Raw genomic sequence first — 13680 nt, forward strand, 5'->3', positions numbered from 1 at the left:
GTGGACATGGTGTAATGAGGCTTGGCTTAAAAGCGCAGAGCAAGCTAAAGAGAAGGTACAAGGAAATTGGTGCAGCAGTGTGCTGTTGAAGGTGTTAGTTTTGCACCTGAAAGAGCATTCATATTTTCTTCTTTCACATGGCTCAGTGCCGGGTCCTGCACTTGGGGCACGACAACCCCACGCACCGCTACAGGCTGGGGGAAGAGTGGCTGGAAAGTGCCTGGTGGAAAAGGACCTGAGGGTGTCGATCAATGGCTGACTGAATATGAGCCAGCAGTGTGCCCAGGTGGTCCTGGCTTCTATCAGCACTAGTGTGGCCAGCAGGACTAGGGCAGGGATCACCCCCTCATACTCGGCACTGGTGAGGCCGCACCTCGAATCCTGTTTGGGATTGGCAGTTTTGGGCCCCTCACTGCAAGAAAGACCTTGAGGTGCTGGAGCGGGTCCAGAGAAAGGCAACGAAGGTGGTGAAGGGTCTGGAGCACAAGTGTGATGAGGAGCGGCTGAGGGAGCTGGGGGTGTTTAGTGTGGAGAAAAGGAGGCTGAGGGGAGACCTTGTCACTGTCTACAACTGCCCGAAAGGAGGGTGTAGGGAGGGGGGTGTTGGTTTCCAGGTAACAAGTGATAGGACAAGAGGAAATGGCCTCAAGTTGCACCAGGGGAGGTTTAGATTGGAGATCAGGGACAATTTCTTCATGGAAAGGGTTGTCAAGCACTGGAACAGGCTGCCCAGGGCAGTGGTGGAGTCCCCATCCCTGGAGGGATTTAAAAGCCGTGTAGATGTGGTGCTGAGGGACATGGGTTAGTGGTGGTCTTGGCCGTGCTGGGTTAACGGTTGGACTTGATGATCTTTAAGATCCTTTCCAACCAAAATGATACTGTGATTCTGGGATTGTCTTTGAACTCCCCACCAACACACTGACACTGAAAAAAGGGGAGGATTTAGGAGACAAACATGAGTAGTTCTTAAAGACTGTATGTATGAGAAGGTGTGTCACCAGTCTAAATCATCTTTCCAAGAAATGAGCCCAGATTGTCTCTTGGTTGTAGAGTTTTTCTTAGTTAAGTCACAACTGGGGTAAGACAATTGGACTTGGTGGGTGGGAGAATTCTGGCAGAATATTGGACTCTTTCACAGTAATGAAGTCATCTGTCAACGCTTTTCATAACTATTAAGCAAAAAAAATGGCTTGTTTTTACTGTATGCTACAACTAGCATAAATAGGAATCTGTTGGTGTAGTGGAAGTAGTGTATTAAATCAATATTTCATCTCGAATCACTCTTTTTGTAGAATTACTCCATGTCTGTGTATCTCGTTCGTCAGCTCACTTCAGCTATGCTTTTGCAGAGGTTAAAAATGAAAGGTATCAGAAACCCCGATCATTCCAGAGCACTAAGTAAGTCGAATTAATTTGCCTGTCTGTACTTTTTGAGGGTGGTTGGTGGCTCTTTGAAACTAAAACTGGTAATACTTAGGGGATATGCAACATTTTGGAAAATTAAGACCACGCCCAGAGTATCAAAGGTTCCCTTTGCTGTGGCTGAGGCATCATGTGCTGTTCCAGTGAGGGTCCCTGCGCCTGTAGGGAGGCACACCTAGAGATCCCATCTGAAGTGTTCTTATGGGAATGCCATGAGCACCACTTACTGTGGGGGGCTGTGAGGTGCAGGTAGATGTCCTAAATTCTCTTCGCTTGCGTGTGTTGCTGGTTGTACCTCACTCACTGATGGTTATTTTATTTATCCCTTGGCATGTCGGGTTGAGTTTGCTCTACTAACCATTGTGGCTGTTGGCGCATCTGCTGCACATCAAACAAACTCACGATGCATCGTGTTTGCCAGTTGCTTATAAATAGTAGAACTATTGTTGTTTGGTAGTGCTATGAACAAGTTTCCTAGATGCTTAATTTTTTTTAGATAGCTGGAAATGAAATATGTGTACTGACGAATCGAGATTAGCATTTTTAAATCATGATGTCTGTGTATAACTTCTTAATTTATTTTAATAGTTAAAGAAAAACTAACGGCAGATCCTGATAGTGAAATTGCCACAACCAGTCTGCGGGTATCTCTGATGTGTCCTGTAAGTATGGCTGGAAATTACCGTATGCAGATTTGTATATTCGTTTTTAGTGCAGAGTTGGGCTGCTTTTAAAAGGCCTCACTTTAGAAACTTCACTAGCTTTTGTTATATACTGATTCATTAACATACAGTAGCAGGGAGAAGGGTCCATCTGCAAGCACCTGATTGTAGCAGCATTCAACCAACTATGGTTTAGAACTGTGAATGCTTCAGTTGTAATACGGTCAGAATCGAGTTGCTACTCGTGTGTGTATAGCGAGGCCTTTAGAAGGAGTAATCTTGTATGTTGAGACTAATTGGGCAGGGTGACAGAATAATTAAAGGATCCAGTGATAAAAACTTTGACTCTCCTCATCTTGGTGGTATTGCTTATACTGTAACAAACAAAAAAATTGATGGCTGTGTAACAAGGTAACGCTGCCTTGGGGTTTCTCTTCACAGGTATAAACTGGCCTTGTGTTTGTGACTGGTCTGTTAAGCTAAATGGGTGTTACACCACTCTGAGTCTAACAGAACTGGAGCTCACAAAAACCCTTGAAATATTTGGCTAAAAGAAAATGATATAAGTGGGTGCTTCAGTAGGTCGTTTAATACAAATAAAATCCTAGAAATAATACGGATACAGGTCCACTAGAAATATTTCTGACTGTTTTCAGCTCGGTGAAGACTTTGAGGATGGCTTTATTGTTCCTTTAAGTGCACTGTAAGTGCTTTGATAGGGTGGATTTGCCTACAGCGACCTTAGCACTGGGCACCTCTGTATTGAGAAGAGACAGTTACTTCAGCGGCTGTCTCTGATTTCATTGTTGGCCATTCAGGCCTACTTCACTGTCTTCTGTTCTGATGCTCTTTACATGCATCTCCTGCAGCTTGGAAAAATGAGACTGACAATCCCATGCCGGGCTGTTACTTGCACACATCTGCAATGTTTTGATGCTGCTCTTTATCTTCAAATGAACGAAAAGAAGCCTACCTGGATCTGCCCTGTCTGTGACAAAAAGGCAGCTTACGAGAGCCTAATATTAGATGGGTAAGAGACTGGGTTTGTGGATTACACAATTACTTAAATTGTTTTGTGATGTACTCGATAGCTACTTTAGTGACTTGAGGTTTAACCATTTCGTAATATTTTCTTTGTCAAAATACTTCAGACTGGGAGGAACCATTAGACTCTGATAGTTTCTGTTCCCATGTTATGAACGACATAAGTTTATCTCCTCACTGCATCATCAAACTCTTGAGCCTCAGTATATTTCCTCTGGAGAAATCCAAATGTGACATCTAAGGATAGGTCTCCCTTTTACAGGAACTTCTCTCTGAAGCTATAAACTTTAAAATTTAACTTGACCTCGTAAACAAGTGTCAAACTTGAGTCAAAGGATGATGATTTCTGCTTCTGTATGGAAATCTATGAATTGCAGTAATGTTGGAATGGATCAAGGGTAGGTTGGGATACTCTTTTAGGTTTCAATGTCTGGATGTCTCCAAAGGCTGTAATTACAGGCTTTCAGGTAAGGTGAACTAGGGAGAGAGTGCGTTGAAGGTGATCGTAATTAGCTTTTCAACTGTGTTTCCTTTTCACTTAAAAGAAAAAAATCTCACTTGGAATCCAAAAATGAAACCACTCAACTTTTATTTTTCAGGCTCTTTATGGAAATCCTTAATGAATGTTCAGATGTGGATGAGATCAAATTCCAAGAAGATGGTTCCTGGTGTCCCATGAGGCCAAAGAAAGAAGCTGTGAAAGTCTCAAGTCCCCAGTGCACCAAAATAGAAAGTATGTACATCTGGGTACTGGTTGCAAACCAACAAAAATTCTCAGAGACTTAGTTGTAGCTTGGATAATGTGTATGGGTGTTGATGTTTGTTTTATGGAGGGCTTAATACTTCTACCCTTCTTGTCATTTAAACTGAAAAGAAAGGGTTATATCTCTAAAAATGTGTATTTTTGGGGCTTTGTCTTTGCTCTTTAGACTAGCAGTTAAGAAAATTAAAAGTTGCTCTTGTTTTAGGTCCTTAAACTGGTAAGTGAAGATTAAAGCTTGTGCTCTAATGTTCTCAACATGATACAGAATACTAATAAAACAGTTCCTGGGCCATAACATTTTCTGTAGTGGCCAGGAAGATGAGCTAAAACAGGATTTGAGCTCCTGGTTCTGTTGCAAGTAGAAACTGCTGATGTCAACAGCCTTTTAAAAAAACAGTGATATTTTATTTTCCTGTTTAGGTTCCAGTGTTGTTAGCAAACCGTGTTCTGTGACGGTGGCCAATGAGGTAAACAAGAAGAAAGTTGACGTTATTGACTTGACAATAGAAAGCTCTTCTGATGAAGAGGAAGATCCTCCTGCCAAAAGGAAGTGCATATTTATGTCTGAAACGCAAGGAAGCCCAACCAAAGGGTTTGTCAGTTTTAAAGTTAGTTGTTATTCTGTAATGTCTCAGATAAACTGATGTGTAGACAAATGGACTTGTAATCTTTCTTCGGGATCCAGCTCCCCACTTCCAGAGGAGAATTTCTAGGCCTCTCCTTGCAGAAGGTTGTATTGATACAATACCCTTGTACAGGTGAAACACTATTAAATAGTTTTACATCTCACAAAAGACTTGCACTGACTGTTGCTGTATTTGCAGGGATATTTCTCCATAGAAAAGGAAGCTGATTAAGCTAATGGACAGGATTCTACTGAGAAAGCAGGTTGTGCCAAGTGGAGGAGCTTTATATGTTCTTGCTAAGTTAGTGTCGTCTTAAAGGCTTTTCTTTCACTGTCTGTTATACCCTTTATTATCTAATCTGCTCTGGTGCCCAGGGAACTACGCTGCGTTGCGTGTTTCATCCATCCTGTCAGTCTCAGAAGGGAGGCGCTTTGTTGTTTTGAATCAAGACAAGCTTTTTTTTTTTCTTTGTTAAACTCTGGAATGTCTTGGACACTGTTGTTGGCCGTGGTTATCAGTTAGTCCTATACCTTGGTTAGCACAACTGACGACTTCCCAGATCCTCTGTCAACTGCTCCATATTTGTAGTCGTGCCTGACTTCAGCAGCAGGCTTAACCAGCTTCTTGACTGTTGTGCTGCCTTCTGTCTGTCCCAATCTGTGCAACTCAGCTGCAGTTACTGTTGGTGGCTTCTGTACAGTTCTTGCTCTTGGCTCGTAGGGTGTAGGAGACCTTCAGGGAGAGAGGGGCACTGGTTAGGCTCACCAGCAGTCACTGCTCCACGAGGCGATTCCAAGCGTCAGTTGTTAGTAATGTCTTATTAGTTAGTGTTGCTGCATGCATGAGGTGTGTGTCTGTGTCTCTTAGTGAAGTGCCTTATGTCTTGTACTAAAGTAGTAGTAATAAAAACAAACCCCTTCTGTTTTGCCAGCCCTTGAAGTAATGAGCAGGTGTACTGTGTCTCTGGTCCACAGGAATGTGTGGTATTTGGTGAGCAAATAGTTGGTCATCTTCAACACTTTTCAGCAGTGATACTGAAATGCTGTTGCTTTTTTGTGAGGATTGTGGAGGAGTCCTCCTGCGAGAGACTCTTTCTTTTTTTTATAAGAAAAAAATAGCTACAAATACATCTCTTAATGAAGTTTCAGAAGGCACCAAGACTTCCTTCCGTGCTCCTGTGTTTGTCTGAGATGGCTGCCTGCAACCATAATTGTAGAAGGACTGAGTTTTCTTGTCTGTCTGTGACCAATGTATTTTCCTTACTGTTTGGGTATGGAAATAGCACGTTTTCATTCTTCAAAAGCCTGGCTTTGACATGGATTTGGGGAATAGCTTATCTCCCGTAAACAGTGTTGCCTGAATGTTAGTTCTGGCAGAACTGTGGGGTGTCAGAAGCAACACAGGCTGAAGTATAAGAGGTGTTTGAGAAGGGAGGGTCTGAAATCCAGGCTTCTGAAATCAGAAGTAGCATCAATGCACCAGTGCAGCATCTGGGGAGAACTATGTGAGTGGATAACACTCATGGTTGGTGGGATGCAGAGCAGCTGGGAGCGGGACTCTGGGTATTTCCACCTGACGTGGAGTTTATGAAATATTTTCTGCATGTGGCTGGTGCCTGAACGCCTGTGGTGTCATCTTTAACAGTGCCACGAGGTAACCGGGCAGAAGGTGGGGATGCGGAAGGGTTTTAACCGGTTGCGTGTTCCTGGGGAGCTGAACTGAGCTTGGGCTCAGGCTGTGGGTAAAGATGGGTTTGATATTTAACTCCCACATGTGTCATCTGTGCTCCAGGGGCTGAATAAAGGTCAGTTGTGCCCTTGGCGTGACAGGTGAGCACCGAGGAACAGTTAGGTGGAGAAACTGACACGAGTGCTCTCCTCCTGGCTCTGGCTTCCTGCACATCCCTCCCAGGGTGCTCCACAGATACAGATGGGCATGCCTGTCTCTGAATGGTAGACTGTTATACGTGACTCCAGCACTGTACTTTGTTTTAATGCCAACTTGCTCTTATGTCACAGCTGCTGTTGAGAGCCAAGATACGCTCATGTTATTATGAAGACTGTTATGAAAGAGGAAATTAGAGTGGAATGCTGTGTAGTGAGTAGCCACGCTATAGTTGTTGTAACATAGTGACCTTGTGAATGAGAGTGCACAGCGGTGTGGAATTGCTCTTCTGTAACTAACAGCCAGATCGTTTGTAATTTCCCATGCTGTTTAAAACAGGGTTCTCATGTATCAGCCATCTACTGTCAGAGTGCCCAGCGTGACAACAGTCGATGCTGCCGCTATTCCTCCTTCGTTAACAGACTACCCAGTACCATTCCATCACCCACCAATATCCAGTATTTCATCAGACTTGCCAGGTAGGTGGTGGCTATTTTTAATGTGTATTTCTGATGGCCTTACTAATTTGTGGGGTGGGTAAAAATTTGGAAAACTGATCGATGTTTTTTCAGTTAAATGGAACAAAACTATGTACAGTATTGCACTGATATGATGTCTAGACGAGTCCAGTACAGGCTCTTTCCAGTTTCAGATTGCACTTTGCAAGAGTGTTGTGAAAAACATTGCTTCTGGGGTACAAATTGGCTCTTTGGAACGGCATCCAGAAGCACTTTGCACTATGTTCAGTTAGATTTTGTGTAAGCGTCTGGTTGTTACGTGTCGTAGATAAAAGGGAGAGTAGCTGCTTATTTAAGTTTATAGACATGTGATGGCACTGACTCACCCCAGCCCTAGACGTAGAGATATTCTGCTAGCTGATTCTAGTGGTGCTCTGTCTAGACTGTGTGAAAAAAGGTTTAAGGTGAGCTACAATATGGAAGCTGACCTCTATTGACTTTCTTTACCTAGACATACCCTAAATGCCTATGATGTATTCTTCAACACTGCTGCTAAATATCAGACAAAAGGTGGGGATACTGATTGTTTTCTATCCTGGCTCCTTGAAAAGTATATAGGGACTCTGGGGGTTCTCTTTGGCGGCTGTAACGCACCCAGAGCCCAGGAAATGGTGACTTGTGGTGACAGGTGTCACATTGGCCTCCTGTATTTCCCTCTTCCCCCCCACCCCTTCCATTGCCTGTCTCCATTTCTCCCCTGCAACGTCTCTGGGTTTTTTCCTCTTCTTTCAGCACCAGTTTGGCAATGGGATGGATATCATTCCCCTTGTTTCTCTGTCCATTTTGGTTCCCTTACTGCTCCCTCCCTCCACTTCTCCCTTGTTAAGAAATGGGTTGGCTTCCCAAATTGGATAGGAGAGTAAGCTGAGAGAATGGAAGTCTAGAACTGCTTTTTTGTCCATCTCCTATCAACTGAAATTCTAGAACATGCAAGAACAAAAGCAGCTCTCAATTCTGTAAAAGCAGCTGAGCTTAAATCTCCTTCCAAATTTTTCTCTAGTGGAGAAGAGGAGAGATGCTGCTGGCCAGAACAGATTTGGAGGTGAGGGGAGAGGGAGGGAGGAAGTTTACCATTTCTTTCTGTTGACATAGCAAACACAAGGCCAATATTTAGAAACAAAACAAAAAAAAAGGCTGTAATTTCTCATTGGTTTCCTAATTTTAAACTTACACGCTAATGGTGTATAAGACGGACGCTAGTTGTCACTGCTCTTAGAGGATATACGTTGAACTACTTGTAGTTTCCTCTTCTTCGTTCCTTTTATTTGTCTAGACACAAAACGGGGATGATATTAGAAATGTTTCCTTATTGGCTGCCCGTGGGTGGAGGAAGAGACCTGCTGCTTGTTTTTGGACTTGTGCATGTTGTGACTTTACTTCATTCCAGCATCTTTAATGTGATGACACTCTTCATGTCCCAGTTTGGCCAAGTCAGGTACAATATGCAGTGAAACTTGCATTATGAACCAACAGCTCCAAATGGCAACCTCTCCATCTAAGCAACCACATTGAACCACCCTGCAATATCCAGTGAATAATACATCATTATGTCATTCTCATTCTTAAAAAGAGCTACTTGTACTAGATAACTCGTTTTGCTGCTGCCTGAAGTAGTCGTTGAGAGTGGTGTCACAGTGGTATATTCCATTTAGAAACCGTGTAACAATTGCAAAATCTGTTCTACGACCACAAAAAAAAGATCCTTAAATTTGTTGTGCATGAATGAAAGAAAGATGTGTCCATTTATTATCCTTCTTTTCTTTCTAGGTCTGGATTTTCTTTCACTTATCCCAGTTGATTCACAGGTATGTTTCTGAACTGCTCTGGGGTTCATTTCCAAGTCTGTTTTTTGTGACATGCTGCTGGAGTAACTCTCAGGGTGCTGTCATCATCCAGACCGTGTTTGCAGTCCACTTGCTTAGACCTAACTGCAGACGAGGAAAATCCATTTTCCCAGTAAGACGTGGTGATGAAGATGCATTTAAGGGAGGATTCGGTTTAGCCTGACTAGGATGAATCCAGGCGTGGAAACTCTCTCTTCATTGATAGTTCGCTGTTCTAAAGCACTAAGTTGAATACACCTGTGATATACTTCACACTCTTAGTTCATGCTGTGTACCTGTAGGCCAGCTTAAGCTCTGTAAATATACTTTGCTAATTGCTATTTCTGTTGGTTTGGATATTAGTAGGAGTTTTAAAGAAAATATCTCCATTAATTTGATGGGCACCTGACTGAACACTTATTATAATAAATCCCTCTGTGTAACACTGAAACCCCGTTGGTTTTGGATTACATGGGAATTTTGTAGGTCAGAAGTAACGAGGTGGTCTTTTTTCTTCCCTGGAAACTTAAACTTTACACAGTTAGGGAGAATGATTCTTACTATAACTAGATCCTTAGACTACAGCCTTGAAATTGTTTTATTTAAACTGAAAGAGGAGAGATTTAGATGAGATATCAGGAAGAAATTCTTTGCTGTGAGGGTGGTGAGACACTGGCCCAGGTTGCCCAGAGAAGCTGTGTCTGCCCCCTCCCTGGCAGTGTTCAAGGCCAGGCTGGATGGGGCTTGGAGCAACCTGGTCTAGTGGAAGGTGTCCCTGCCTGTGGCAGGGGGTTGGAACTAGATGATCTTTAAGGTCCCTTCCAACCCAAACCAGTCTGTGATTCTGTGAAGATTCTGTGCAATGTGGGGGTATACTGGCTCCTTAACTCAGACAAGAGGATCTGAAGCAGCCCCTCTGTTTCATCTCTCTGTCACTAGAAGACAGCAGTAATAGGAGTCTACTGTAGAGTTGACTTTTCGGTGCCTTAAAAAACAAAGGATGAACTTACTCCTTTTCTTTCCACTTACTGCATCTTGCAATACTCTGTGCCTGACCTTGAGATCTGAACTGCCAAAAGGGGGAATAACAGCAACTTTGTTCATGTGGGAGACTGGAAGCAGATAACGCTGCTCTGAAGTGTCCACTTTGGACAGTTCAAACAGTTCAGGCTCAGTTCCAAACATATGCCCGAGATTGGAATCCCCTGGTAAGAGAAAGTAAGAACAACGTGTGTGTGTGTGTGCGGGGGTGTCTTATATTATCCTCTTCTCTGACACCTGGCGACCTTGTTCTGTTTCTAAATGCTTCAGATGTTTAGCTCTGCTTTGACAAGGCTTGTCTTCCACTTCAGGAAATTGAAATCAACTTAGTCATTTTTCTTAATCAGACTTGATCAGGGCTCATTTATCACTGCTAAAATGTTTAGAGACCTGCATGTATCATTGCAGGTATATACTGTGAAAATGTTGATCAGTACAACTGCTGCTGTTTGGGGGGATGAAATTATTCTAACCTCTGTCGAAGCAGCAAAAAAACCCATTCTGCTACCTTTTGTGATGAAAGGAGCCTGAAATACGCAGTTGTGCCTGGTAGCTGTGGGCAGTGAATGGTCTCCAAATGCTACGGGGGTTTTGTGATCATCGTGTGGTCATGACAGTATTAATGCGCTAGTAAAAGCTCAAGCTAACCAGTTAGGGCAAAAAAAATGGGGAGGATGAGGGAGAAGGGCTGGTGGCTACCATTTGTGCTTGCTTACTTGCCGGTTGGCAGAACTCCGGTTCTTGCTCTGCATGTGTTAACGAGGTTGTGCTAGTAACGTGTTTTGTGTTTGTTGTAGGGAAGATGTATCTTCAGAGCATACATTTCCCTTGTGCAGTTAGTCTCTTCATTCTTCATTGTTTGTTTCAAGCAGTACTGTCCTCCTATGTTTTTGGATAGTCTCACCTCAACCTTAACAAGCAACACGCCTGGCAGCATCATCACATCCACCAGTCACCACGAGAGCAGCACGCACGTTAGCTCCTCCAGCAGGAACGAGACAGGAGTGATCACCAGCAGCGGCAGCGGCGGCAGCGCTCCCGACATCATCTCACTGGACTGAACCAGGGGGCAGCACGGGATGCCAGGAGAAATTGCACAGAGCTGCTGCTTTTGTATCTCTGGAACTTCAGCGTCGTGGAAGTTCTTCTGATATTTATTGAAAGGATTCGCCTTCTGGAAAATTGGGAGTAAATTTCTCTACACTAGGAACAGAAGTGATAGGTGGTTTGTGGGGTTTTGTTTGTTTTTCTTTCTCATTAAATAGCTGGTGTAGAAAAGGCCCATTCAGAACATGCTTTTATGCTTTCGGCGTGTTCTGGGGAAACTGACTTTTTTTGTTGCTGGGTGGATTCCAGAAATGGTTTTTAATTTTCTTGTTAAAACAGCAATAATGTAAAAACAAACATGAACTTTTTTAATAAGAAAAGGCACTTAACCACTTGAGAGCAACAACAGCAACTTGGACAAAGGTGCAGAAGTGGATGGATGCATTGGTGAATTTTTAATACTTTCGCTGGGGCCTGTAATAAACTTCATTTAAGACAATGAAGCTTTGTGAAATAGCCATGACTTGTGTTGTAATGTTTCTTGTTCCCTACATGTAGGGAAAGCCTCTGTAAATGGGATTGTTTTTTGTTTTGTTTTCTCCTGATTCTATGTTTCTTCACAAATGCAACAAAATCCTAAGATGTGACTTCTTTAGGCTCGAGAGGGGACAAACTAACTATGCAAACCCTGCATCACACAATCTCTGTGCTGTCATGTTGGAATTGGGACACCTCCCACCACCAAAACCTCCAAACTATGTGCTGTTGAGCCATAGTTGAATTTCTGGTTTGATAAAACTTTAAAAGGGGATAGAAAAAAAAAAAAAAAGCCTCTAAACTCAGATTTAGATTATACAGTCCTCAGTTATAAAGTCCTTGGTGACCCTCGTTGAAACTGCCACCCCTGACCAGATGATCAAGTGAAGTGCACACTTTTTACAGCAGCTGGAAGGAGACAAAGTGGGAATTACTTCTGCTGCAGGATTATTTTCTAAGATCTCTTGCCCATGGCTTCTGTCACTTCTGTGTTCTGCTTGGGGATACCGCTCTCTGACGTGGCAAGGGGAAGGCTTGGCTTTTTGGAAGATCAACGCTGGAGCTGCACAGCGTTCCCACCTAACTGGAATTATGTGTTTTAGGGCTTAATGACTTCCTCCTGTTTTACTCCGAGTCTGCTGCTTTGTTGTGCATACACAGTGTCTCCCTGCACACCTCCAAGGATAACCTCAGCAGTAATGTACGTGGAAGAGGTTACAGACCAGGAAAATCAAGTCATTTCCATAGAGCTGGAATAACGGTATTGTCTATGTATGTTGACATAGCAGCTTTTCCAAGTGTTGTGTTTCTGTTGAGTAACTGTATTTGAGATTATTCCTTCCCTAATTACCAGCTTTCACTTTTTCCCAATTTTTGTGTTCCTTTCTTATTTCTTTAGTCAGATGTCTGGTGCTTTTTGCCTTCCATTACTGTTACAGTATTTGAACAAAGTACATGGATAAGAAATATTGTGGCAGGATGTATTGTAACTCTTGTCTGCCCTTTACTCCCACCTTTAATGCCGTGTTACTCTTCCTCATTGCCTTTTTTTTGTATGATCTTTCACAACAGTCTTCAGTTCACATGTTGGTCTTAATATTGCATTCAATCTATCTTCTTTTTTTTGTACCTGTTAATGATTGGTTTTTAGCATGATTTATCTCCAATAAAGCCATGCTATTCATGAAGTTTTTTTTTCTAATGACCTGCAGCAGATCAGTGCTTTCTTCATCACAATTGCACAGTGACTCGAACTATAAAGAAGAGTGTGGAGAGAAGTTCCAGAGTCATTCTGAATAAAGTCTTTAAAACTGGGATCTTGCTGAAGGTGCTGTTTGTACTCTCAATACCAAACCTGAGCTGTGCCTCGGGCAATTCCTGAACTGACTGAAGGGGTGTAAACATCTCATGTGTACGTCAGAAAAGTTAAGTAAGGGTGAGTGCCATTTTTAGGACATTTGCTCTAAACCATTCATGTTATTGTAAAATATGGCTGGAATTTTGTTAATTATTGTGCCCTGTTGGTAGTTACTTATCAGGGCAGAGGTTTGGTTGTGTTCTCCAGCTGTTTCAGGCAGGAGTTTTGCATCTGCATTTAGCTTTAAAACTAGACCCATAACAGAAATGTCAAATGAAAACTTAAAGCACTTGAGCCTTACCTGTTTAGGAGAGAGCAGGACTGGCACAGGCTCTGGTGTGAGGGATGCGGTGAGGTGAACAATGTGGTTTTCCTGCAGTGCTGATGGACACGCAGTAGGTAAGCCCTGCTCTAAGCAAACCTGTCTGTTGTAGCTAGATGAGTTTTTGGTTTATTTTTCCTTTGTTCTAAAATGCATCAGAATGTCTATCCAAGAACTTCTAACACAAGAAGTTTACTGCGTCCAGCTCTGGGGCCCCCAACAGAAGAAGGACATGGAGGTGTTGGAGCAAGTCCAGAGGAGGCCACGGAGATGCTCAGAGGGCTGGAGCACCTCTGCTATGGAGACAGGCTCAGAGAGCTGGGGCTGTTCAGCCTGGAGAAGAGAAGGCTCCGGGGAGACCTTCTAGCACCTTCCAGTGCCTGAAGGGGCTACGAGAAAGCTGGAGAGGGACATTTTACAAGGGCATGGAGTGATAGGATGAGGGGGAATGGTTTTAAACTGATAGAGGGGAGGTTTAGATTAGATATTAGGGAGAAATTCTTTGCTGTGGGGGTGGTGAGACACTGGCCCAGGTTGCCCAGAGAAGCTGTGGCTGCCCCCTCCCTGGCAGTGTTCAAGGCCAGGTTGGATGGGGCTTGGAGCAACCTGGTCTAGTGGAAGGTGTCCCTGCCCG

The 13680-nt window shown here is 43.3% G+C and overlaps 1 protein-coding gene across 10 annotated transcripts in view; it reads left to right on the forward strand.

Annotated features, from left to right (window-relative positions):
- PIAS2 (protein inhibitor of activated STAT 2) overlaps nucleotides 1-12603 on the forward strand; it is a 34024-nt gene extending 21421 nt beyond the window's left edge. Inside the window, exons 7-15 of one of the 10 annotated variants that reach the window (XR_011050043.1) lie at nucleotides 1293-1398; nucleotides 2011-2084; nucleotides 2954-3114; nucleotides 3728-3861; nucleotides 4312-4483; nucleotides 6741-6880; nucleotides 8687-8724; nucleotides 9805-9950; nucleotides 10682-10751. Coding sequence is in view for 9 of the 10 variants with exons in the window: in XM_068422549.1 (XP_068278650.1) it covers nucleotides 1293-1398; nucleotides 2011-2084; nucleotides 2954-3114; nucleotides 3728-3861; nucleotides 4312-4483; nucleotides 6741-6880; nucleotides 8687-8724; nucleotides 10581-10844 (1089 nt within the window). In the remaining variant the exon portion in view is untranslated. The other 9 variants (XM_068422549.1, XM_068422551.1, XM_068422550.1 and 6 more) reach the window with 9 other exon arrangements.
- Nucleotides 12604-13680: the final 1077 nt, after the last annotated feature.

This window comes from Nyctibius grandis, chromosome Z (assembly GCF_013368605.1).
Source record: "Nyctibius grandis isolate bNycGra1 chromosome Z, bNycGra1.pri, whole genome shotgun sequence".
NCBI classification, from domain to species: Eukaryota; Metazoa; Chordata; class Aves; order Nyctibiiformes; family Nyctibiidae; genus Nyctibius; species Nyctibius grandis.